Below are 23,418 nucleotides of genomic sequence, written 5' to 3'. Positions count from 1 at the left end.
GGAGGGTGGTGGAAAAGCTGTGCCTCTGTGGACGAGTGACATCTCAAACTTCCAGTATTTCGCCGGGCTTGGCGATCGTGGGCAAGCAATTAGCTGCAATTAGCGGTCCCGTGCGTCAATAGTAGGTTTGCGAGCAGATGGTTTGCAAATGGCGGGAGTCTTCGTCTCTTCTTATCTTTGAGCAGGCCAGGCGAGAGTGGGTGGCTTGCGATGTTGCCGCGCCTAGGGTGGTTAAATGATTTTGAGGAGGATGTCCGCAGTACATGCGTTCTTGTGCGATGGCCATTTCGGGCTGTGGGGCGGAATTTGATCTCCTGTGCGCGGAAGCAATCCGGGCCGCGCGCTACCTCATGTCGGTGAAATGGCCCCGCATGCCGCCTGTCTTGGCGATGAGCGAGAGCGCGAACGAGCGCGGGCAGCACAGGAGAGGAGAACGTTCGCCGTCCCCTCCCGCAGCGAAGTGTTTCGACGTCGACGAGCAGCGGTCGCCAGATCGGTCCAGGGCCCCGCCAGGCGCGAAAGCGGCGCGCCTCGCCTGGGTATTTCGATTAGCACCACGTGCTCGATCGGCCTCCGCTGGGAAAAGTTGCGCGACCAACCTTCGCGGGGAGCACCGTGACTCGCGTCGCAACGAGGACACCAACGCCGACACTCGCCTCGAGAGACTCGCGTGCTTTGTTTGCCGGTCCTGTTCGCGTTCGCCGACGAGAAGCAACGTCGGGAAACTAGCTTTTTGCCTCGCCATCGCCCTCCAGCCGCGGTGGTGTCCATCCGTCCGGAACATGGAAGATGGCATAACATCGTCCGACGGAGGTTTGATGGCCCTCCAGGTCGTATGGTGCCTGTCTCGGACTCCAGAATTCCCCAGATCCCATGGCGCAGGCCAATGAGAGTGGTCAGGCTCCGGGGTAGAGCCTGGGGACAGCGCGGGGAAATGATGCACATGGGGAATTTATGGAGAAACTCCTCCAGGCCGGTCAGCTGGTCCTCGCGGTCTTGCAGGGTCTTGTCCACCGCTTGCAATATACCCATCATCCCCCTCGGGTACTATAAAGATGAGCTCGCGCTTCTCCCAATCCTGTCTTCAACTTCTTGAAGTTCCTCCGCCGTCACCCCCGCCTCACTCCCTTCCTTCCATAACCTCGTCTTCATCATGGGTGGTGGACCTGCCATCGCTGGTGTTGCTCACGACGGCTTCCTCCAGTATGTCGACCCGAACAGAAAGTGGTACAGCAACAGACGGCTCCTCATCCTCAATGCGTGGATTTTCCTCCTGTGAGTGGTCTCACGTCGTACCCAACCTGCTCCCTGTTGACCCAGTCCTTCAGCCTCATTACGTCCTCGACGAACGGTTACGACGGCTCACTCATGAACTCATTCGAGTCGCTACCCCTCTGGCAGAGCTATTTCGGCAAGCCTCAAGGTGGCAAACTCGGTCTGCTCAATGCCATCCAAGTATGTTCGATACTTTGCCCTTGACGACGCCCAATGCTCACCGCTCTTTATTTTCTCCCAGAACATTGGCGCTTTGGCAGCCTACCCCTTCGCGCCCTACCTTTCTGATGGCCTTGGGCGTAGGCTCACTGTCTGGATCGGTGCCGTCATCATGTTGGCCGGTGTTGCCGTCCAGGGTGCCGCCACCCACCTCAACATGTTTTACGCTGCTCGGTAATTAACTGTCGTAATATATCTCGCGGCGCGTAGTTGATGTTGGAGCCTAGTTTCGTGATCGGCTTTGGTCTCACTTTCGCCACTAACGCGGCGCCTTTGCTGGTGACGGAGATTGCCTACCCGACTCACCGCCCGCAGCTGACGGCGCTGTACAACTCGCTCTGGTACTCTGGTAATATTGTGTACGTATCGCAGTTAGACATTATCTCCGATCTGTGTCCCTGATACACCGCCACCATCGTGCAGCGCATCGTGGACCTGCTTCGGTACCGAGTTTATCAAGAACAACTGGTCATGGCGTATCCCATCGATCCTGCAGGGTCTCCCGTCCGTCTTCCAGTTCTTCCTCATCCTCCTGGGCCCCGAGTCGCCGCGTTGGCTCGTCAGCAAGGGCAAGGAGACGCAAGCGCTCAGGACGCTCGCGCACTACCATTCCGACGGCGACGAAACCGACGCGCTCGTCCTGTACGAGTTCAACGAGATCAAGGCCGGGATCGAACTCGATCGCACGGTCACCTCCAACGTCGGTTGGTCGGCGCTGTGGTCGACACCTGGCAACCGGCGCCGCATGACCATTATCATCGCGATGGCCTTCTTCTCGCAGTGGTCCGGTAATGGCCTCGTCTCCTACTACCTGAACCAAGTCTTCAAGACGATCGGTATCACAAACACCACAATCCAGCTGCTCATCACTGCGTACGTAACTCGCACTATGTCCGTTGTGGTGCAGCGCTCATTAATCCGTGTAGCATTCTCGCTATCTGGAACTTGTTCTGGGCCGGCCTCGCTTCGTTCCTGGTCGAGCGTGTCGGTCGCCGCATTCTCTTCCTTACATCCGGGCTGGGCATGCTCTTGTTCTTCACTCTACAGACCATCTGCTCTGCGCAGTATGCCCTGCACCAGAACAGCGCGGCGGCGCACGCCGTCATTGCATTCATCTTCCTGTTCTACGCATCCTACGAGTACGTCTTCTCTCCTGCACTGGCCCTGGCCACTGCTGATTTACTTGCCCCCTCAGTCTTGCCTTCACCCCTCTGATCGTCTCCTACACCATCGAGATCCTGCCGTACACGCTGCGTGCCAAGGGTTTCAACATCTTCAACTTCTCCATCTCGGTCTCGATCATCTTCAACCAGTACGTGAACCCGATCGCGCTCGGCAAGCTCGGCTGGAAGTACTACATCGTGTACTGCTGCTGGCTCGCGTTCGAGTGCGTCTTCCTCTTCTTCTTCATCGTCGAGACCAAGGGCCTCTCGCTCGAGGAGACGGCTGCGCTCTTCGACGGCGATGACGCGACTCGCGCGATCGGCAACGCGACGCACGAGATCCGCCACGACGACCTCCACGACGAGAAGGCCTCGGGCTCGTACACGCCACCGAACGAGCTCAAGGCCTAGGCGTTCCGTGCCTCCTTTTTCTCCCTCGGCGCTGTTCGTAATTTTGTAGTCAAGTTTTTTCTCTCACGTCTGTAACATGACACTCACACGGCACATCTACGCTATACTACTATTTGCTCCACATCCCACGAAGCTTGCGCTTGCGCTTTTGCTTTTTTTCTTTGCCTCTTCGGACATAAACCCTACCGAGAGGTTGTACACTAGGCACGAAAAAAATACCCATCGCTCGTAATACCGAATTTCTCTCCTGCATGCTGTTTGCGTCGACCCTTAGAGACCCTGACCGTGATGAATATGAAGCTGCCCTGTGGGGCCTGAAACTGGACGACGACCGTCTAGACATCAGCCGCGGCGCATCATGTGCAGCACCCGTGGGCCTTCGCCAAATCTTCTCTCCTCGCCAAAAATCAACTGCACCCGAGACACCAGTCCGGCACATCACGCACAAAGGCCCAGCGTGACCGGCAGGGTGGTGCTCGACGCCCGTGTTTTTTTTTGTTTGCCTCGCGCCTTCCCAGGCCTTCCCTCGGTGCCATTTAGACGGACTGAGCTAAACCGAGTGGGGGGTACACAGCAACCTGACAGGAGGGGGCCCTGTTCTCCATGGTGCCCTTGCTTCAAGCTTATCTCGCGTGGTACTGACAGATGAGGTTAGAGCATGCACAGAATGGAGCGGTCGTCGAACTTTGAGCCTGCACTTCAATACTGCCCCCATGCGGGGCCCCACGCCCTCGAACCTGAGAACCACTGAGAACCATCGCCCCGCTGTCAGCTGCGCCCGCGCTGGCCCGGAGGCATGCTCCCGCAGAAGTCCACGCCTGCCACCCCGTTCAACCTACACAGGTGGTGCGATACGCCAGGGTCTTGCGGTCGGAGCGCGAACGCAGCGGCTGATGGTGGCAGCCCATCCCTATCTTTGCGCTCGTGGAAGAGGGAGATAGGTGGCCTGTGGCCCGCCTGCAGAGCCATCTAAGTCCGGATTAGAGTCAGTGAATGGTTCTCGCTTTGCCTGTGCCCACGCACACCACAGCCGTTGATTGATAGTTTGATACTATCCAGCCAGCCCCGGGCCACCGTGCTGCCTGTATGGACATCCGCTTTCAGAGACCGCAGAGCGGACACGGTTTTCATCCAGACGCACAGCGAGAGCGAAGCGGGCCCCGTCCAGGGAGCCAGCGCTATCGTCGAGAGAGACCCATACCTCTACTCGCCGATCGAACATCCGCTACCCGCCCGCCACATGGGAGCGGCGCCGCCCAACGAACGCCCTGTGTGCGGGTGGGACACAAACTCAAACAGAATATCACACTCACCACCGGCACGAGGCTGTCAGGGCGGACTACACGAACGGGACTAGCCTGCCGCTTCGGACAGGCGCCGTTTCATTATGCGCGGACCTTGATTTGTGTAGCGGTTAGGAAGAACGGCTGCAAGCGACTCGGCAGTCAAATTCGCAGCCGAAATTCAATGGGCTATCTCGATCGTTGCGTCGTCGGTGTGGCGAAGCGACCTGCGAGGGGCTGTCCTCGCAAACCGTGGCGGCCCTTGACGATCAGCAAATAGCATACTGGAGTTGTGAATGAGAAACGGTCTGGTTATCTGACGAATACGTGACTCAAGATAGACAGTCATTTCGTGTTCCGGAATTCGAGTTTTCTGGCTTCCATCTCCTCAGCGTGCACGCGTCTGTTCCTAGGGTTCTAGAAACGCGTCATACTTTGCCAAGCATTGGAATCCCAACACGAGATCTTCGGTCCGCGAACTGAGAGAACACGCAAGTGAGAAGTTACTCACAACAGGGAGCCGCTCTGTCGACCACGAGCAATAGTGGCGGCGTGCAACAGCGAAGCGACCGTCGTGGTTTCGGAGAAGAGGTGGTTTGAATGACGTCTGACTGCTGAGACAAGTTTTCCCGCACGCGATGTGCGAAGCACGACCGCATACTTAGCTCATGTACCTGGTGCAGTGACATCGTCATGCTCTGCAGCATGAGAAGCTCCTCCGGACCTGGCGGCCCTATCGCTGCTGCACTGAATGAAAACATGGGCATTCTCCCAGGCAGGCAGCTCGACGCACGTCCCGATCTTGCCCGCTGCACCCACGATGGAGGCCCGTCGTCCCGACGGTCTAGACGATCGACCTCCGGACCTCGTCCCTGTAAAGAACAAGGACCGCCCGGACCTAGCTTTGCAGGCCCACGACGGGATGCCGGCAACGTAACAGGGCCTTCACAACTTCGTTCCCTGGGCTGAGAATGAGGGGCATCCGTGTGACGTACCCCCACGGGCCTCAGAACCAATCTGGGGATTCTCGCTGGTGGCTGGGGGACGATATGTTGAAAAGACTCACCCATAACTCTCGCACGCTCATTCTCCCACGAGCAGAGGATAGGCTGTTGGAGGGAGGAAGGGAGGAGTCTGCAAGATGCCCATGCGAGCCTGCTAGCCCTGAAGATCGCCGTACGGAGGTAGCGGCCTTAGTGCACGACAGCATCGGGAATATCGGTCTGCGAGTAGCATTCGCTAGCTATTCGATCTGACACGTCCCGTCTCACGATGGGCTCGCTGATCTTCCTGGTAGGTCTATTGAAGATGCTGTAGTCAGCATCATCTCAAATACAACAGCAACCGGACAAGTCCCACCATTTTTCTTTGGGATGTACTTATGAAGATTTGCACGAAGCTGACGACGCACGAGACCCGCCTTTTATCTCTCACGGCTGCAAATTTACCATCACTCGGCTCCGCACGATTGGGTTGGGAAAAGTTCCGGAAAGCACGCATATCATTCCAGTCCTCTGTACAATAACGGCGAGTCTCGTAAGATAGTTTATGGTGTTCAAACTTGGGCGCCTAATAGTTGCCGCCGTTAAGCTGTTACAGCTTTCGTCAACGGTCGCACGTCACATAAATCCGACACTACGCACCTTGTCCTTGAGCTGCGAGATGAACTGCTGGTAGCTCGGCAAGACATCTCCACGGTCCTGGATGAGGCAGCTGAGGGCCCACAACCGCAGGGCCGGCTCGCCGTCTTCCTTGGCGACGTACAGATGTGGCCAGTATGGGCCGCGGCGCATCTCGCGGGTCTTCTGGATAATTGCATTTATGCGTTGACTGAATGGGTTCTCCAGTATCGGTAGCGTTAGCTGCAAAGGGACCGTGTGAGTAATTAACTTTCAGTGATAAGACACACAGAGGACGGACCTTTCCGCCGCGCAAGACCTCGTAGCTAGGCAAGTTGAAGACGTCCATGATCAACTGCGGTACAGCATCGCGACCGACCCAGAGGAAGATGTTTTGGCCGTCATCGAGCAGGAACAGACCATGCCTCTCTAAGCGCTCCGAGGTGAGCGGCAGCGGTGGGGGCATAATGACACCGTGCTCGCCAACGGTTCCGCACTGCAGCACGGTCAGACCAGTCCCTAGCCACGTTGATGCAAGCTCACCTCTGGCGGCATGTTATGCAAGGAGTAAAAGTTGGCGTAGACGTATGGCATGAGCAGCTGCGACGGGAGTGACGTCAATAAAGCCTGCGCGTACGCCCTGAGGTCCGGCGGAATTTGCGCGCTCTGCCTGATGCCGACGTTCTTTAGCAAACCGAGAACGAGCACGGGCAACATCTTGAGGTTCTCAGATATGGCAAGTTGGGCACTTGCACCAGCGCCGGCGGCAGTCATGCTTGCCTTGTAAGCCTGCAGGATCTCGACAAGCTTGTTGAAGAGGGCGTCCCGCGCGTCCTCAAGTTTGTGCGTGATACAACGCTCGACTGCCTTGTTAGCAAGCAGAGTAGCAATAGCGATCTGGTCAGCGGACGCGAAGATCTCGGAGAGGTTGCTAGTCGTCGGAAACGCCGTGGTCACGACGCGAATGCGACGTTCACCTGAAAAGCTAAGTTAGCAAGGGGAGCAGCGCCATGTGGGCAAAACCTCCTGACCGTAGCAGGTCGTGTGCAAAATAGCAGTTTGGAAGACGACGAAGGGCGCGGTAATGGTATCTTCGATCTGAACCTCGATGGCGTACGAGAGATCCTGTGGAACCGCGGGCATAGCCAGAAGATCTGTTGAACGAACAAAAAAGTTTCCGTGGAATGAGGACATCCGCAGGTCTTCAGGGAAATTAGTGACCAAACATAGGATAGACGTCTTTACTGCTTACTTTTAGATGCGCGGACGCGCATGACAGCCTCCAACATAACGGGTTGCGCCAAGACCGAGCCAAACTCGTGAGCGAACTTGATCGCATCCTCTGTTCGTGCATTGAATGCAGGATAAAAGTAGGTCTGACCAGCAGTGTAGTGAGGCAAACAAGCTGTAAGCAAGAGTTAGCATCAGATCGGGCAAGACATGAGTGTTTTGCTCACCGAGGGTGGCAACGTCCTGATAGACAGCACTGAACAGGAACATATCGACCGAGACCTGAGCGCGGGAACATTCGATGGCGAAGGTTTTGTAAAACGGTGAAGCGGCCTGAAGAAGGCCGGACTCCTAGACCGACGTTAGTCACCGACGGATGATCGTGTGACGGTAAATCGTACCTTCGACGTCCCCAAAATCTTCGGGTCTTCTCTGTTCTTCAAAGCTCCAACGCCAATTGAAGGCAAGCTTGAAGACAAGACAATGATTTTGCCGCCAATCGATGACTAGAAAAGACAATCAGCGATAGTACGCAGCATATATGCGGATTGGCGGACCATAAGCTGGAAGCCCGCCTGCAGAGCGGGGCCGAGAGCGCTGCCAATGATGTGGTTGTCCTGGAACATGTCGCCGAGACGGCCCAGTAATGCTTCAAGGGATGCGCGAGCCTCCGACAGGTTCACCAGCAAGTCTGTAGGCTTGGGCAGGAAGACGTCCTCCACGTCAGACACGACGAGCATGGACGACTCAGCGGTGCCGGGCTGCTGAGTGGTCAGTGTCTACACAGAACTAGAGGACGATACTGTCAACTCACTGGCATGGAGAAGAAGTACAACGATGTGTCAAAGGCAATGATGGAGACCCTCGTCCTGCCATTTTCGTCGGGTATACGGTCAAGGTTCTCCAACATCGTACGTGTTGCGGTAGCGACCATGCCAGACTGAATAGCACTGTGGCTAACGTCGATGAGGAAGATGTACACCGCCGGCTGAGGGGGTCGGACCATGTATTCAGTCGGCGCAACATACTCAACAACACCGTGGTTCAGCTCTGGACGCGCCCATCTGTCTCCCGGCTGGTTCCTGACTTGGTCCCAATCGAATAGCTGAGGAACCTCGTTCGAGAGTGAGCACATGCAGCATCTCCAACTGTGACTAGTTGAGCTGCGGACACTTCGCGAATACCAAAATGCAGACTCACCGATTGCCACCATCTATGAACTGCACGTACGGGTTGATGTACGTCCTGCAACGTCTGCATCGGGCAATAACGGTATCTGTCACAAGAGGCACCGGCTCGTCGCCTTCCTTCAAAGAGCGGTAGGGTGTAAGAATTAGGCCAAGGGGAATATTCGACTTCTTCAACAGCGAGTTCGTAGTGGGAATAGCGTTCAGGGTACAGCGTTGATACGTGTGGTCGGCGTTGGCAAGTGGGGAAGTAGAGATGCATGAATTAGGTGGGAGAACAATCTCGGGGGGCGGATTCGACAGCTCGCGGGGGTCCGGAGGAGACGTCAGGAGGTTGGTAGTATAGAGCCGCAGCCCCTTCTGTCCCATGTTCATCTGCCCGAACTGGTCGACAAGGTTATTAACTCCAGCTTGAGGCTGCCCATACACAGGCGGCTGGGGAGCGTTGATGTATTCAGGTTCCGGAGTAGCACCATAGTACGGAGGCTGTCCGCCCATCTGCTGTTGCTGCTGCTGCTGCTGAAATTGGTTCTCGGCAGCCAGGCCGGGAGTGAAGAGCTGACCAGGCTGAGGTGCAGCAGCAGCACCACCACCATATCCTCCGCCGTTGAGATTATCGCCCGCGCCGTAGTAAGCCTGAGTTTGACCGGCGGCATACTGGCGGCGTTTCGTGTGCTGCGTAGCAGGAGCGGGGCTTGACGAAGGAGCGAGTTCAGGATCAATGGCCGGAGGGTCCCAAGACGTCTGGCCGGTAGCGGTCTCTGTCACGCTTTATGTTGAGAAAAATAAGGGAAGAGGGGTTAAACAGCCACTCACCGATGAAGAGGTATCGTTGGTGAGTAGGTTCCCTGCGGAATGTGAGCACAATGACTGCATGCGACAGTGTATGTATACTCACCACTCAGCCGTCCACCCTGGAGGAAGCTGTTGAGCTGGAGAAGCCATCTTTGATGTTGAAGAATCGGGGAACAGATGCTCTCGAGAATATGAAAGCCGAGGGGTTTACACCGCGTCTGGGTTCCACGTCACCGTGTTCAGCGACTCCGAGCTGCACGGAGACACTGCAGCTTAGCATCCTATACACGAACTGCGCATGTAGTAAGGGGGCAGTGAAGACACGTACGTGAAAGGTTAGTGAGCGACGTGGACGTTTTCAAGCCGACTCCCGACACTGCGACGCCTGATACGCCAAGACGTGGTGGCGGGCGCCTGGGCGCCTTTTACGTGGCAATACTTGGCCTCATTCAGTCATGCATTCTTACTGGAACATGCCTGCCCTCTGAGATTTCACCAACTAATATCTGCTAGGGGTCCTCGCAGGACAAAATTTTACCTGCACATCCTGCCTCAGAATTTCTCTCAAATCAGCTCGGTTTGAAGACCAGTCGCTGGAGGCTTGGCAGAAATTTAAAACGTCTGGTAAATAGTCCGACATTTCGCCGGTAGGCAACTGAACTACTCAAATCGAAAAACGCTTACATACGTCTCGCGGTCTTATGACTGCTAGACGACGACTTCGCGCTACTTGAGTCGTCTATTAGAGCTTATAAGCCTAATTTGCGCCGACTCGCTCTTCTCGCACCCTCTTTGACCATGTCGCTCACCCAGGTATACACGGAGAACAGAGATGATCGCACTGCTTCTACCCGTTCCATCTCTCTTCGTAGCCGTTCACCGCATCCCCCTCTAAACGCCCAGCCTAGTCGCAACAGTTTTGACAAAGGAGGCGAGATTGAACTGGCACAACTGGGTGTCTCCGAAGGCGTACCACCCGCCAGCGTCGAAGATGCCAGCGAGGGTAAGACATCCCCTGTCGACCCGGTCGAGCCACCCAAGGTATCAAGATGGACTGGTCACATTCAGTTCCTTACTCTGTGCGGGACTTTGTTCCTCGCGGGCTGGAACGATGGTACGACTGGTCCTCTGCTTCCCAGGATGCAGAGCAACTACCATGTAGGTTGCCAAATGACGAGATATTCCATACAGTGAACGTACCAATTCTTAGGTTGGATATACGGTTGTGTCCTTAATCTTTATTTTCAACTGCATCGTGAGTTGCATTATGTCCCTCCCGGCTTCATTTCCGAAGCTGAGTATCTTGTGCGACATCTAGGGCTTCGTTTCTGCGGCTGCGGCTAACGTCCACTTGACGGACAAATTTGGCTTCGGGAAGGTGGGTCCCATATCTTACCTCCTGTTACCAGACATTTGATGGTTGTATACAGGTTATGGTTCTGGGTGAGTTGAATCGTTCACAATAGCTCTAGCTACAGCCTTGACTATGTCGCAGGGTCCATTGCACAAGCCATTGGCTATGCTATTGACTCTCCTGCACCACCATTTCCCGCATTTGTATTCGCATTCGCTCTGAACGGGTTTGGCTTGGCCTTACAAGTAAGTAGTATCTCCCTTTAGGGAATTCGCAGGACTGATACAACGATTAGGATGCTGGCGCAAATGGGTACGTCGCGAGCTTGAAGGATAACGCCCAAACCAAAATGGGCGTTCTTCACGCTGCGTACGGTTAGTGCGCCTCTAGACACAAGACAGCGAACAGCCGTCCTCACCATGTACAGGCGCTGGAGCCCTGTGCGCCCCGTTATTGGCTACTCCACTTTCGCACAAGCAGCACTGGTCATACCAGTACCTAGCCTCCCTCGGTTTAGCGATCTTGAATACCATTCTTCTAATCGCCGTTTTCCGTTTCCGGAGACAAGATGGTAGGCGATCGTTTCTCGTTCGTGAGGCAAGGCTCTCACAGCGGCTTCTAGAGTGTCTCCGGGAGATTGGGCAAGCGCAGACGCACGAGACCGCTGCAAACCACGAAGATAACAAATATGGCCAGATCTTCCGACTCCGTGAAGTCCATTTACTCGCCTTTTTCATTCTTATCTACGTCGGAGTGGAAGTTACAATCGGAGGTGTGTTTATACATGTAGGGGCCTCGAAAGGTCACTGAAGCTTCGCTTTCTCGACAGGCTGGACCGTCACATATATCGTTGACGAACGAGGCGGCGGATCCTCTGCCGGATATGTCTCCGCCGGGTTCTTCGGTGGTAAGCACGCTGCTGCTATGGTTGCGCCGGCTACTCACAACCACGGTAGGGCTTATGTTTGGGCGGGTTGCTTTGTTGTGGGTCAACAAGAAGGCAGCTATACATTCCGCGAACCGTCTTTAGCTCTGGCTAACACTAAGCATACATAGATTGGCGAACGCCGTGCGATCTATATCTACACCATTCTTGCTATAGCGTGAGTCAGACATCGTCAAGTTTGCAGAAGACCCTAGGATTGACCACTGCTTTCAGGCTTGAAATCATCATTTGGCTCGTGCCATCCCTCATCGGAAACGCCCTGGCCGTCTCATTCATTGGCATGCTCCTCGGCCCCGTGTACCCGATTGCCATGAACCATGCTGCGAGGATTCTGCCACATTGGCTCCTTACAGGCAGTATCGGCTGGATTGCAGGCTTTGGTCAAGCCGGTTCTGCCTTCCTTCCGTTCATGACAGGAGTGATTGCCTCCAAGGAAGGTATATGGGCCTTGCAACCCTTGTAAGTCGCAGTATCGCTCGATGCATGGTGCAGGTTGTTGACGGCAGTTTATAGGATGATTGCTATGATGGCCTTAATGCTCATCTTGTGGTTCTTGGTGCCAGCTCACTCGCGTCGCGTTGACTGAGTTTGCGAAGCCCGAAGATCGGGTGCAGTTTGCGACGCAGCGGGTAGAAGTCTTTCGTAGATTACGGTCATGTATACGAGATTGTGTAGTGTCTTATGCACAATATCCTTTGCTCAGACTCAGCGCAGAATAGCTCCAGTAAATTATCTGCTCCGAGAGACCGGCAAAGCTTACACGACGCCACAGTTCGTAAGCCCAATTTGTCAACTCCGTGTCGACGTGCCATGCGCGTTTCGAGACCTCAAGGCCTCACTACCCGTGCTCCCGAAGTTTATCGTATCTACGCTCATCATATCCGTGGCAGCGTCATCCATCAGGCATACTAACAACGCCGCAATTGTGCAGAATAACTTGTCTGCCAATAACTAGTCTGTAGGAGGTGTGGACTTTGTACGTGCGATTGCTGGCCGGTCCGCACAACTACCTTACCCTCTCACTCAGCTCCGCAGCCTATGGCCTCTGCTCATAACCATGTTGACGACGAGATGCACGAACTGACACAAGAGGCAGACTATCTGGACCAGACTGTCAAGGTCGACCCGACTCCAGTCAACGGCCACAAAGCGAAGAGGGAGACAGGCGACCATGATCCCGACGCCCAGGCGCAAGTCATCGACTCCCTTCGCTCCCAGATCCAGGACCTGTTCTCTCAGGTCTCGCAGCTGAATAACAAACTCGTCAAGTCATACGACCGCGTCTCAGACCTTGAAGATCAGTTGCATCTCGCCTCCGACAATCTGCGCAATTCTACGCTCAAAGTCTCGCAACTTGAGCTCGAACACGCACAACATGTCTCTGCGCTGAGCACCGGGCTGCTAGTGGAGAAATCCCACGTCACTACCGAGCTGACACGTCTCATGGAGAAGGCGACCGAAGAGGCTGCGAGGGCGGGAGAGGCGGTGAGCGCACGGAACGCCATTGAGAAGGACCTGGACGATCTCAGCGCGGGACTCTTCGGCCAAGCGAACATCATGGTCGCTGAAGCACGACTGGCTCGAGCTCGCAGCGAACGCAAAGTTGAGGAGACAGAGGAGGCTCTAAGGGGTGCAGAGGAGATTGTAGGTGTCCTGCAAACTCAGCTGCAAAGTTTGCAGGCGGAGAAGGAGGAATCTGACAGGAAAGCGGAGGAGATGCGTGCATTTGTAGGTAAGGGGAAGTGGGTAGAGCGTCCCCATGCATCCGGTCGCGCACCAGGAGTCCGCTTGCTGTGCTTGCATGCACCATACGGCGAATATCTCCAGCTGATCGCACACTTACGCTCGCTTCGGCCTTCCACTCCGCACCCTCCTGCCATGTCAACCCTTCTTCCTCAGCCATTCTTGGCTAGGCTTGTCGCAGAAGACTCGTATGTCCCCGCCTTTCGATCTGACGTCACACGTCTGACCGCGAGTCTATAGCGACCCAACTGTTCGTCTGGATCTTGCACCACAGTTAAACTGGCTTACTCGCCGTTCAGTGATCTCCGCATTGTATAGCGGGCAGTTGTCAGTCGAGCCAATGTCGACTACTACTCTCGTGGAAGAGCTCACACCCTCACTGATACCCGGAAACCATCATACCCACATCTCTTGCGCCATGTGTGGCACGACTATCATGGAAGCCCCGAGTTCGCCTTCTCGTCCCTCGTTTTCCCCTGTGCGGACCGCTTCTGGAGGCAAGACAACATGGACTCCTGGACTGTTGAAGACTTCTTTGGTGCAGAGTTTCACCTCTGCATCCTTTGGACAAAACTACTCGCAACCCACAACGCCTACGAGATCCGCATTCGGGCCTCTGGCGCAAGTCTACATCTTTAGGCTTGAGAATATGTCCTCGTCTGGCTTGCCGATCGGTGGGACCCCTCAGCAGGGGGCGCAAGCTCGCCCTCCGACGATTTATCCTCTTTGTGCCTCTGGTTGGTGTCTTACTCGGCTGCGTACTACTTGTTCGCTGTGGGCGTTCATTCGGATGAACGTCGTGGAGAAGGTCTGGGAAGAAGAGCCTTACGGCCCATCGTCTAAGTTGGGCTCTCCACGCCGCGCTTTGACTCCTGATCTGCACGGTGACAGTGCTGAGAGGCCTCAAGCACAGTCAAGGCCTTCTCGTATAGGAATTGGCGCACTCTGGGGCTCTATGTCTCGATCATTAAGTGGGCCTAAGACAAAGTCAGAACCGACGCCGACAGGAAGAGCAGAGAGTCCCCAAATTAAAGAGGTCCATGAAGAGTCTGCAAAACCAGGCATGAATAAATCGTCGCCTCCTATGCCCCCGCGCCGTCTCCCACCTCTACCTCCTCGTAACTTGCCGCCTCCGCCCCCTCGTAACCTGCCTCCGCCGCCCCCTCGTCACCCACCGCCCGAGGAAACGGCACCCAAGCCTTCCGCAGCCCCTGCAGGGCCACCACCTCCGCTTCCCAAGCGCAATCGCCAGCGTGCAGCAGAGCAGGCTCAGGGTGAAGAAGATTCGTCAGCACCAGCTGCTATCGCAGGTGAGCACACGGAGGCACCACTTGCCCCCGCCTCTCTCTCTCCAAAGGAAGGAGATTCATTGGCACCAGCTACTTCTATAGATGATGGCATAGAAGTGCCAAATGCTTCTCTTTTATCCCCTCCAGAGGAAATCGAAGATTTCACGACTCCGGAGGAAGAGCTCGCAGCGCCACCTATGGACCGAGCCCCGACGCCTACCTCAGTTCCACTACCCGAATCCGTGCCAGCATCGCCAACACAACCTGAGGCACCAGCACTACCTCCGGCCCCGTCGCAATCTGAGACCACTGCGAGGCCAGAGACGCCGCCTTCGGCGACGTCACAACCCGAGACTGTTGCAAGATCGGAAACACCGCCTCCGCAGTCATCCGACGGCAAGCCGCCTGTTCCGCCGAGGGCTTCTGCGCGTAACAGCATTGGAGCGCCGCCCCCGCTTCCCAGGCGGGCGGCTGCCAGGGCCCGACCCATGTCCATTAGCTCTCCTCTTGCGACCGAGGTCACCAAGGACGACGCAGAAACTCCTAAACCGGAGCCGAAGGAGGACGGAGCTGATGTTCAGGCCCCCACTGCAGAGTCCCTCCAGGAGGCCACGCTGAGCGACGGCGCTCCTGCGGCCGATCAAGCTCCCACCGACGCTGGTGAACATGAATCGGCAGCTGCAGCTACTGAAGATGACGTGAAGCACGAGTCTGTCTCCGCCATTCATGAGCCGCACACCGATGGCGAGGATGCAGGAAGCACGAACGAGAAAGCTGGACCTGCTTCGTCGACAGAAAACCTCCCTTCTGCCGGGGAGACCAACTCTCTTGCGCTAAAAGGTCATCTTGACGTTCCTACACCTCCGGCAGCAAACAGCGAGACCGCGAGCGTGGCGCCGTCCTCCGTCCACCACTTCGAGTCCAAGGAGGGGTCGCTTGAGGAGGTATCATTGGTGAATGTCTCCGATACTGCACCAGAGGAGACGCGCGTCCTCGACAGTCCGGATAACGGCTCGGAAACGGTTCAGTCCGAGGTCGAGGATATGGGTGACCCAGGCATTTACGTTGGTAACGCAAGCTGGGAGGAGCGCATGTGGAAGGAACTTGTCAAGCTAAGGGAGGAGATGTTCTGGGCACGGATTGGAGGAGTCCGGTAATATATATATCTTGAATTATCTCTTGACACCGAAAGGGCATCGTAATGGCACATATATAGATACCGTTCTCAACGCGAATGATGGTTGTAATCATCATGGACATATCGGCATATATATAATGCACTTTGCTGATTGAGGCTATCATGGAGCTGACGAAGGCTACCAGAGAGTGTTCTTCGAGTTCGGGTACTAATGCCAGGCATGCTGTGCAAGATAAGGAAGTTTATAACAAGGCTTGGATGGGATAAGTCTTTTACGAGAACATGGTGAAATCTATCTTGTAACACCGGGCGCGCCCGAACCACAGGACCTGCCTACTCTGGACGCGTACCGGTGTTGGCGCCCGCGTGGTGGCTGGTGCCTCTGCTCCACGGCCATATGTTTCGCAGCCATGGTCCGGCTCCATCCAACCTTGCCTGCTTGTCACGCGTCATGTTGGAGCTATTGTGTGGATGCGACCACCGCCCTGCGCAGCCCTGCAGTCTATAAAAGCGGAGCGGAGGCACAAGACGACTTTAACTTCCAAACAAACCCCACTCTCTGAAACGACTTTCACGAATCAGTAAACGACACATAATGCCGCTTTTTGGAAACGTATGCATATATTCCTGTTGTACGTCAAGACGTAATGAGACTGACTGCCGCTGCAGCAGAACAACCGCAACACTGCTACCGGAGCTGGCCCGACCACGGGCACAGGAGCTGCCTACAATGGTCACGCAGCCAATGAGCGTGTAGGACCGCTTGGCACTGGGACTGGCCCTTCTATGGACCCAGCACAACCCGCCCCAGGTGGTGGGTACGGTCATAACAACACCACCGCCGGGCACGGAGCATACCAGCAAGGCATGACCAGTATGCCGCCAGAACGCTACAACAACCAGGTACGCGAACCACCCAAGAGTCTCGATACATGCCCAGAGGCTAATGTTTTTGCCTACAGACGGGCGTCGCAGGTGATCCGTATGCAAACACGGTCGGGAACAACGACGTCGCGCCGGCCGCACATCTCAGCAGCGGTCAGAGAAGTGGCAAGGCGAGCTCGACGACGGGCAAGATGGAGCGCATCGCCGGCACGATGTTCTGTAATCAAACTCTGAAGGCGAAGGGCATGCAGAAGGAGCAGCAGGCTCAAGCGTTTGCTGCTCAGAGCGCCGAACTCTCCGAAGCACAGCGTCTGGAGCAAGAAGCTTCTATTCGCCGCCAGAGGGCCGTCGACCACGGTTAGTACATCACTTTTAACTATACGAGAGAACGAGCTTCTCACACCGTTGATTCAGGTGCGCACCCTGCCAATAAGGCACTCGGTGGTGCTGCTCAAGCGCAGGAGTTCGGTGGTAATTTCGGACCAACCGGCAGTGCAGGTGCAGGTGGTCTGTCCGGCAGCGGCGTAGTACCTGGGGCGCATGGCGGAGCTTTGTAAGCATCTTGCCCATATGACTTGTTCTCAGCTTGGAAGGAGTCCACAAGACCATGAGATGCTCCGCTTTGCATACCCTACGGATACCACATAATGAATAGCGAATTGTACAATAGCGATCCTTCTTAATCTACGTAATGGTGTTTTGGGGCGATCATTACATATGGAGCCAAGCTAGTGCCGAGAACGTCATATCTAACAAGAGCGGGCAACGTTAAGCTTTCCAAGTAGTCAAAAGATGCGACAAAATACCTCGTAGGCTTACCCTCATGAATGCGTGATGGCTTCTGCTACTTCAAGAGGATGGGACCGATGGTTCGCAAGTCTAGCCCAACCTTCCACGAGGCTAATCTCGCTGTCTGCAACGCACGACATCGAAAAGCCGAAAAGCCGACGTCCCTACGTCCGCGGACCGGCTGTCTCAGAACGGTTTGTGCCAGGACAGGCCGTTGAACTGACACCACTCCTTGACGCGTGACGCCTTCCTCTACGCAGGTTTCATGTCGTTATCATGCACATTCAGACACGAATTTTCTTGCTTTGAGCTGTCTTCTGATCAGTTCTTCACGTAATAAGCAGCCTCAGAAATGCGAAGAAGCCGTGCAAAGCGAAATAGGAGAAGCGTACGAGACGAAGCGCGGCCTCGAGGGCTGCGTTGCCGAGCGAATGCCGACGGAATGTCCTGTAACAAAGCCCGGATAATAGTCACTTGACGAACGAGACTTGACCTGTAGCGATAAGCCGCGGTTATTGCAGGGCGCATGCGGCATAACGCATTCATAAAAGCTGCGAAAATGTCCTTGCAGCGACTCTAGCAAAACGAGCCCCGGCTCTCCTTCCCCTGCTTGGCTTTGCTGGCCAGTCATGGCACACCAGCAGAAGACCAGCAGTGTCGCTGACGAACTGCCAGACGACGCGACCGTCGTCGGCGTCTTGGACGCCTCCCAGACCGTGGGCGAGCCGCGACTCCAGCCCGCTCATGCTCCTGTCACGAACTCACGCGATTCGGATGATGCTGTCAAGGCAGACGAACAGTCTTCTGTCCCCAAAGAAGCGCCGCCCCCCGCTGGTCTCACTGATCAGACCAACTTCCTGCCTACTAAGCAGGTTATTGTGGTATTTTTGGGTCTGTCAGTTGCACTGGCATGCGCATTCCTGGACCAGACTATGTATGTATGCTCTCCCCAATTTCCGTTTACCCTCAATAAATGAATCCATTGCCAGTATTGCCACAGCTCTGCCTCGCATCGCGTCCGACTTGCACTCAGGACAAGAGAGCTCATGGGTCGCCACTGCCTATTTATTGACGAGGCACGTCACATCTTCCTAACGCGAGGAGACGAACTAATGCACTAAGCGGATTCACTAGCTTATCGTTCACGCCACTGTATGGACGGTGGTCTGATATATTCGGACGCAAGCTTGTCCTATTATTGTCACTTACAGTATTCCTTGTGTTCTCCCTTGCCTGTGCGCTCGCACAAACCATGATACAGGTTCGTCAAGCTTGTATTAGGTCCAAAGCGATGCCTGTTGACGCAGGAATTCCAGTTAATCATATTCAGAGCGTTCCAAGGCATCGGAGGCGGAGGTCAGTGAGCCCTCCGTTATCAGTCCAGATACGTGCACTCACGTTTGTCTCATTTAGCTATCATTACCATGTTCATGATCATGTGCGCTGTCTTGAAAAGATTGTCTGCAATCTCTGAGCTTTCCACTTTTACAGTGTGTCGGATATTGTATCACTTAAAGATCGCGGCAAGTATCAAGGCATTAGTGAAGCAGTCGCTGCCCTCTCGAATGGTTTCGGGCCGGTCATTGGCGGTCTGTTCTCGCAGTACACCACTTGGTTAGTGCACGACACACCTGCTATCAGTTTTCCCGCTAACACGCACGTTCCTCCAGGCGGTGGGCCTTCTGGATCAATCTCCCTCTAGGAGGCATCGCTATCGCCGTCGGTATATGGGTATTACCTTTGAAGAAAGTTCATGGCGACATGCGCCAGAAGCTCGTGCAGATCGACTATGTCGGGTCCCTCCTCACGACAGTGTCTTCGATCCTGCTGCTTCTAGGGCTGAACTGGGGCGGCGTGACCCAACCTTGGGTTTCTGCACCTGTCCTCGTGCCACTCTTCCTTGGCGTGGTCGTCTTCGTACTCTTCCTATTCTGGGAAGCGAAGTTCACGAAGCTGCCTATCATACCGATGCACATCTTCAAAGTCAAGACCGTATCAGGCGTGTACATCTCTACGATGATGAAGTGAGTTTTCGCGTGACCATGCCATGCGTGATGGGCTAACCTTGTGCACTTTAGCGGAATGACGTTCTTCTCTGTACCGTCTGTTCAATTGTACATCTTCGGGGATTTGCTGATCTCGTGGCTAGATTTTGTACTATGTCCCCCAGTTTTTGCAACTTGTACGTGGCAGCACGCCTGTCACCTCCAGCCTCCTCCTCATGCCCTTCCTTGCTCCTATCTCGTTCGTCGTCTTCCTCTGTGGTACGTCCGAAATTACTTTTCGGTCTTCCCCAATTGCTCATCGAGCCCAAAGGCCAATACACGAGTCGCACGGGACATTATCGAAACCTGGTCATATTCGGATATGGCCTCTGGTGCATTGCACAGGGCTTGCAGTCCACCATTAACGAACACTCTTCTGTCGGTAAAATCGTAGGCACCTTGCTGATGGCAGGCGTCGCCTCTGGTTTCACGTTCCAAACGTACGCCGTTCTATTTCGTAACAGCTCACGAACGTGCTGTTAACGTGCCGTTACACAGGTCCCTCTTGGCAGCCCAGGCGGCCGTCCCCCGCCATGAGATGGCGGTGGTCACTGGTGTTCGGAACTTTGTCCGTCTCTTCGGGTCGACCATCGCCTTGGCCATCTGCGCTTCCCTGGTTAATAACACGCTGCGTACGGCCGTCCGCCCGCTCGGGCTGTCTGCCGATCAGATCGCGGCGCTGCTTAACGACCCGACAATCATAAACCGTTCGTCGGCTCTCGACCTCGACGCAAACAGCAAGGCGGTGGTCATCGCCGCATACACGAAGGGTTTCCACAGCGTCTTCTATCTGACGGTCACCTGCACGGGCATCGCATTCCTGGCATCCGTCTTCATGATTGAACAACACGAGCTCAACCGTGCGGATGATCAAGAACTTAAGCGGCAAGCGAAAGAGAAGCTAGCGAAGCGGAAGTTGGAGAAGAAGGAGAAGGATCTCGAGGCGGCGCAAGCGTTGCCCGAGCTCGAGAAGACGATGGCGCCGCCTAGCGAGGTCTCGAACGCCTCGGATAAAGCTGACGCTGACCAAGTTTAGACACAGACACGGCACTTGCGAGTCGGCGACTCGCTAGACTCACGCTCAGTTCTTCATGCCGAACGAGACATGCGCATTGAAACGACGACCTACCCTGTTACGACCCACACATAGAGTTAATCACCTGAGTACGAAGCACATCCGATAGATAGACGGTACTTTGTAAAGACAGCGTGTATTTCATCGCATCGCGCCGCCCATGTCAGAAGCGGTTAACGAGTCTACCACGCATAGCTATATCTTCGCACCCGGGTGGTGTAAGGCCGAGACTACAGATCTCTTGGCGGCTCATCCCGAAAGCACGACTAGCAGAGCAAACTGAGGGCCCGCTCGCCGCCTGCACTGTCCTCTGCCACCGCATTCCTTTGGAGGAGATGTTTCTGGCTGATTGGTGTACACTGCAACGGCGCAGAGGCAGTGAGCCGCGGCGTGACAACGCCATGGGGTGACCTATGTAACAGAAAAGTCTGAAGGCTGTGCACGTGCGCGTGCCTAAAAATGGAAGCAGTCCAGAAGCAGGCGCTTGTGAGGAGTGCTGTTCATAAAGTCGACGCGTAGTTGCGACTGATACCATCTCTGCCCAACCCCGTCATTCAAAGGTACGTCGAGCTCATCGCGCCCAACGTCGAGCTCGTACCAATCCTCAATATCTAGAACAGCAACTCTTACAGCCACAACATGTGCGGGATCTTCGCCTACTGCAGCTACCTCCAGGAGAAGGTGAAGCGCTACATTGTCACCTCGAATTCTCTGAGCATTCTCTCTGACCCCGTTTCGTCTTCCAATAGGACCGCAAAACCGTCTGCGACATTCTCGTCAATGGCCTCGCGCGGCAAGAGTACCGAGGATATGATTCTGCTGGTCTCGGAGTCGATGGGGACAAGAAGGGCGAGGTGATATTCTTCAAGGAGGTTGGCAAGGTCGCTGGCCTCCGCAAGAAGATCGCGGAATCGAAGGTTGACATGAGCAAGACCTTCCTATCGCAAGTATCCATTGCTCACACTCGATGGGCGACGCACGGCCAACCGTCCGTCGTCAACTGCCATCCTCTCAGGTCTGACCCGACTGCAGAGTTCGCTATCGTCCACAATGGCATCGTCACCAACGCTGCTGCCCTACGTCTCCTCCTCCAGAAGCGCGGCTACCGCTTTGAATCTGACACCGACACTGAGGCCGTCGCAATCCTTTGCAAGTACATCTACGACTCGCAGCCCGAGAAGCGGCTAAGCTTCACCGAGCTGGTCAAGACTGTGCTGACGGAGCTCGAGGGTTCGTTCGCGTTCGTATTCAAATCAGTGCACTACCCCAACGAGGCCGTCACCGCTCGTCGTGGTTCGCCTCTCCTCGTTGGTGTCAAGACTGAGAGGAAGCTCAAGGTTGACTTCGTCGATGTCGAGTTTCCGAGTGTAGAGGGCGAGAAGAACATTGATGCGCGTAAGTGTCTGACTCATGGCAAGCCGTACATGTCAAAACTCATTGTTTGCTCCAGTCGCCGCTCCCACCTCTCCTGGCGGTCTCCTCGCGCCGCCCTCGCAGAACAACCTCATGCGCACACAGTCTCGCGCGTTCATGTCAGAGGACGGCATGCCGCAACCCATCGAGTTCTTCGTCGCGTCCGATGCTGCTGCTATCATTGAACACACGAAGCGTGTGCTTTATCTCGAGGACGATGACATTGCGCACATCTCTGAGGGTGAGCTGCACATCCACCGTCTCCGCCGTACCGAGGGCCCCCCGGTTTCCTCGATTCGTACAATTGAGACACTCGAGATCGAGCTCGCCGAGATCATGAAGGGGAAGTTCGACCACTTCATGCAGAAGGAGATCTACGAGCAACCCGAATCCGTCGTCAACACCATGCGTGGACGTGTCAACTTCGACCAGCACGTCATCACCCTTGGTGGTCTCCGCCAATACCTCAACATCATCCGCCGCGGCCGTCGTATTGTCTTCTGCGCGTGCGGTACCTCGTACCACTCTGCCATTGCCACACGTGCAATCTTCGAGGAGCTCACGGAGATCCCCGTCACCGTCGAGCTCGCGTCCGACTTCCTGGACCGCAAGACCCCGATCTTCCGTGATGACGTCTGCGTGTTCGTCTCGCAGAGTGGTGAGACTGCCGACACTATCCTTGCGATGCGCTACTGCTTGGAGAGGGGTGCGCTTTGCGTTGGTGTCGTCAATACTGTCGGCTCGACGATCTCGCGTGAGACTCACTGCGGTGTTCACATCAATGCTGGTCCCGAAATTGGTGTCGCATCGACCAAGGTACGTCCTGCTATACCTAACCACACCATACTCTGCCTAATCATGGTGCATATAGGCGTACACGTCACAATACATTGCCCTCATCATGATAGCCCTCCAGCTTTCAGAGGATCGAGTCTCAACAATAGAGCGCCGCAAGCAGATCATCGATGGTCTTCATGCGCTTCCCTCGCAGATTAAGAGAGTGCTTGAGGGCGACCGTGGCCTGCAGGAGCTTGCGACCGGCGTTCTCGCGAACCAGCGGAGTCTACTCATTATGGGTCGCGGTCATCAGTATGCCACCTGTCTCGAGGCTGCGCTTAAGATCAAGGAGATTTCGTACATGCACTCGGAGGGTATCCTTGCCGGCGAACTCAAGCACGGCCCGCTCGCGCTCATCGACGAGAATATGCCAGTGATCATCATCATGACCCAGGATTCGCTCTATCCCAAGGTGCAGTCCGCGTACGCGCAGATCACCGCGCGCAAGGCGCAGCCGATCGTCGTCTGCAACGAGGACGACCAGGACATCCCCGCCGGCGTTAAAACGATCCGTCTGCCCAAGGCTGTCGACTGCCTCCAGGGTATCCTGAACATCGTTCCCATGCAACTGCTCTCGTACCACCTTGCCGTCAGGAACGGCTTCGATGTCGACTTCCCGAGGAACCTGTGAGTCTATTCTCTTTTATTCGCCCTCGTCTTCCTGTTCTGACCATCTTGCCCCCCCCCCCCCCCCCCCCCCCCCCCCCCCCCCCCCCCCCCCC

General features: G+C 55.5%; 8 protein-coding genes across 8 annotated transcripts in view; 6 read left to right on the top strand and 2 right to left on the bottom strand.

Annotated features, from left to right (window-relative positions):
* Positions 1 to 11: 11 nt before the first annotated feature.
* Positions 12 to 444, bottom strand: PHACADRAFT_171264 (uncharacterized protein; the record flags this gene model as incomplete). Its single annotated transcript, XM_007393310.1, has 1 exon — positions 12 to 444. A coding segment is annotated over one exon (355 nt), but the record flags the coding sequence as incomplete, so codon positions are not given.
* A 660-nt stretch (positions 445 to 1,104) lies between these two features.
* PHACADRAFT_252012 (uncharacterized protein) lies at positions 1,105 to 3,312 on the top strand. Its single transcript, XM_007393309.1, has 7 exons — positions 1,105 to 1,275; positions 1,329 to 1,455; positions 1,517 to 1,668; positions 1,722 to 1,853; positions 1,918 to 2,367; positions 2,421 to 2,633; positions 2,690 to 3,312. The coding sequence occupies exons 1-7, from the start codon at positions 1,154 to 1,156 to the stop codon at positions 3,066 to 3,068; spliced, it is 1,575 nt and encodes a 524-aa protein (XP_007393371.1). The 5' UTR covers positions 1,105 to 1,153; the 3' UTR covers positions 3,069 to 3,312.
* A 2,515-nt stretch (positions 3,313 to 5,827) lies between these two features.
* On the bottom strand, positions 5,828 to 9,528 carry PHACADRAFT_252008 (uncharacterized protein). Its single transcript, XM_007393308.1, has 14 exons — positions 9,511 to 9,528; positions 9,286 to 9,435; positions 9,204 to 9,235; positions 8,401 to 9,148; positions 8,015 to 8,348; positions 7,758 to 7,961; positions 7,602 to 7,706; positions 7,428 to 7,551; positions 7,223 to 7,375; positions 7,002 to 7,172; positions 6,514 to 6,947; positions 6,272 to 6,466; positions 5,995 to 6,213; positions 5,828 to 5,941 (listed from the first exon to the last, which is right to left on the bottom strand). The coding sequence occupies exons 2-14, from the start codon at positions 9,330 to 9,332 to the stop codon at positions 5,921 to 5,923; spliced, it is 2,787 nt and encodes a 928-aa protein (XP_007393370.1). The 5' UTR covers positions 9,333 to 9,435; positions 9,511 to 9,528; the 3' UTR covers positions 5,828 to 5,920.
* Positions 9,529 to 9,980: 452 nt separating this feature from the next.
* PHACADRAFT_89844 (uncharacterized protein) lies at positions 9,981 to 12,068 on the top strand (the record flags this gene model as incomplete). Its single annotated transcript, XM_007393307.1, has 11 exons — positions 9,981 to 10,340; positions 10,393 to 10,437; positions 10,501 to 10,564; positions 10,678 to 10,781; positions 10,832 to 10,910; positions 10,964 to 11,107; positions 11,159 to 11,308; positions 11,366 to 11,443; positions 11,493 to 11,558; positions 11,593 to 11,941; positions 11,996 to 12,068. The coding sequence occupies 11 exons, from the start codon at positions 9,981 to 9,983 to the stop codon at positions 12,066 to 12,068; spliced, it is 1,512 nt and encodes a 503-aa protein (XP_007393369.1).
* A 452-nt stretch (positions 12,069 to 12,520) lies between these two features.
* PHACADRAFT_159088 (uncharacterized protein) lies at positions 12,521 to 15,671 on the top strand (the record flags this gene model as incomplete). Its single annotated transcript, XM_007393306.1, has 2 exons — positions 12,521 to 13,413; positions 13,466 to 15,671. The coding sequence occupies 2 exons, from the start codon at positions 12,521 to 12,523 to the stop codon at positions 15,669 to 15,671; spliced, it is 3,099 nt and encodes a 1,032-aa protein (XP_007393368.1).
* A 576-nt stretch (positions 15,672 to 16,247) lies between these two features.
* On the top strand, positions 16,248 to 17,422 carry PHACADRAFT_182430 (uncharacterized protein; the record flags this gene model as incomplete). The annotated part of the gene is made up of 4 exons (XM_007393305.1): positions 16,248 to 16,265; positions 16,322 to 16,555; positions 16,615 to 16,894; positions 16,952 to 17,422. 4 exons carry the CDS (start codon positions 16,248 to 16,250, stop codon positions 17,092 to 17,094), a joined length of 675 nt encoding a protein of 224 aa, XP_007393367.1. The 3' UTR covers positions 17,095 to 17,422.
* Positions 17,423 to 18,319: 897 nt separating this feature from the next.
* On the top strand, positions 18,320 to 20,512 carry PHACADRAFT_252002 (uncharacterized protein). The gene is made up of 10 exons (XM_007393304.1): positions 18,320 to 18,402; positions 18,461 to 18,587; positions 18,643 to 18,682; positions 18,740 to 18,764; positions 18,818 to 18,940; positions 18,997 to 19,350; positions 19,405 to 19,423; positions 19,476 to 19,590; positions 19,643 to 19,811; positions 19,870 to 20,512. Exons 2-10 carry the CDS (start codon positions 18,579 to 18,581, stop codon positions 20,405 to 20,407), a joined length of 1,392 nt encoding a protein of 463 aa, XP_007393366.1. The 5' UTR covers positions 18,320 to 18,402; positions 18,461 to 18,578; the 3' UTR covers positions 20,408 to 20,512.
* A 549-nt stretch (positions 20,513 to 21,061) lies between these two features.
* PHACADRAFT_251999 (uncharacterized protein) overlaps positions 21,062 to 23,418 on the top strand; it is a 2,953-nt gene continuing 596 nt past the window's right edge. The window contains exons 1-4 of the mRNA XM_007393303.1: positions 21,062 to 21,127; positions 21,196 to 21,841; positions 21,897 to 22,675; positions 22,731 to 23,323. Of these exons, the coding sequence (XP_007393365.1) occupies positions 21,086 to 21,127; positions 21,196 to 21,841; positions 21,897 to 22,675; positions 22,731 to 23,323 (2,060 nt within the window). The 5' untranslated portion in view covers positions 21,062 to 21,085. The remainder of the gene's footprint in view (positions 21,128 to 21,195; positions 21,842 to 21,896; positions 22,676 to 22,730; positions 23,324 to 23,418) is intronic.

This window comes from Phanerochaete carnosa (genome assembly GCF_000300595.1).
Source record: "Phanerochaete carnosa HHB-10118-sp unplaced genomic scaffold PHACAscaffold_3, whole genome shotgun sequence".
Taxonomy (NCBI): Eukaryota; Fungi; Basidiomycota; class Agaricomycetes; order Polyporales; family Phanerochaetaceae; genus Phanerochaete; species Phanerochaete carnosa.
This window is presented reverse-complemented; position numbering and strand designations above follow the sequence as displayed.

What these genes read in the sequence shown, in the direction of transcription:
- PHACADRAFT_252012 (XM_007393309.1), top strand. Translation starts at nt 1,154, where the DNA reads ATGGGTGGTGGACCTGCCATCGCTGGTGTTGCTCACGACGGCTTCCTC. An exon ending in AATGCGTGGATTTTCCTCCT is followed by an intron (nt 1,276 to 1,328) that starts GTGAGTGGTCTC and finishes CCAGTCCTTCAG; the next exon opens with CCTCATTACGTCCTCGACGA. An exon ending in ATCCAGCTGCTCATCACTGC is followed by an intron (nt 2,368 to 2,420) that starts GTACGTAACTCG and finishes TAATCCGTGTAG; the next exon opens with CATTCTCGCTATCTGGAACT.
- PHACADRAFT_252008 (XM_007393308.1), bottom strand. Translation starts at nt 9,332, where the DNA reads ATGGCTTCTCCAGCTCAACAGCTTCCTCCAGGGTGGACGGCTGAGTG. An exon ending in TGTACTTCTTCTCCATGCCA is followed by an intron (nt 7,962 to 8,014) that starts GTGAGTTGACAG and finishes ACCACTCAGCAG; the next exon opens with CCCGGCACCGCTGAGTCGTC. An exon ending in TGCATAACATGCCGCCAGAG is followed by an intron (nt 6,467 to 6,513) that starts GTGAGCTTGCAT and finishes ACCGTGCTGCAG; the next exon opens with TGCGGAACCGTTGGCGAGCA.
- PHACADRAFT_252002 (XM_007393304.1), top strand. An exon ending in CCAAGGCATCGGAGGCGGAG is followed by an intron (nt 18,683 to 18,739) that starts GTCAGTGAGCCC and finishes TGTCTCATTTAG; the next exon opens with CTATCATTACCATGTTCATG. An exon ending in ATTACCATGTTCATGATCAT is followed by an intron (nt 18,765 to 18,817) that starts GTGCGCTGTCTT and finishes CCACTTTTACAG; the next exon opens with TGTGTCGGATATTGTATCAC.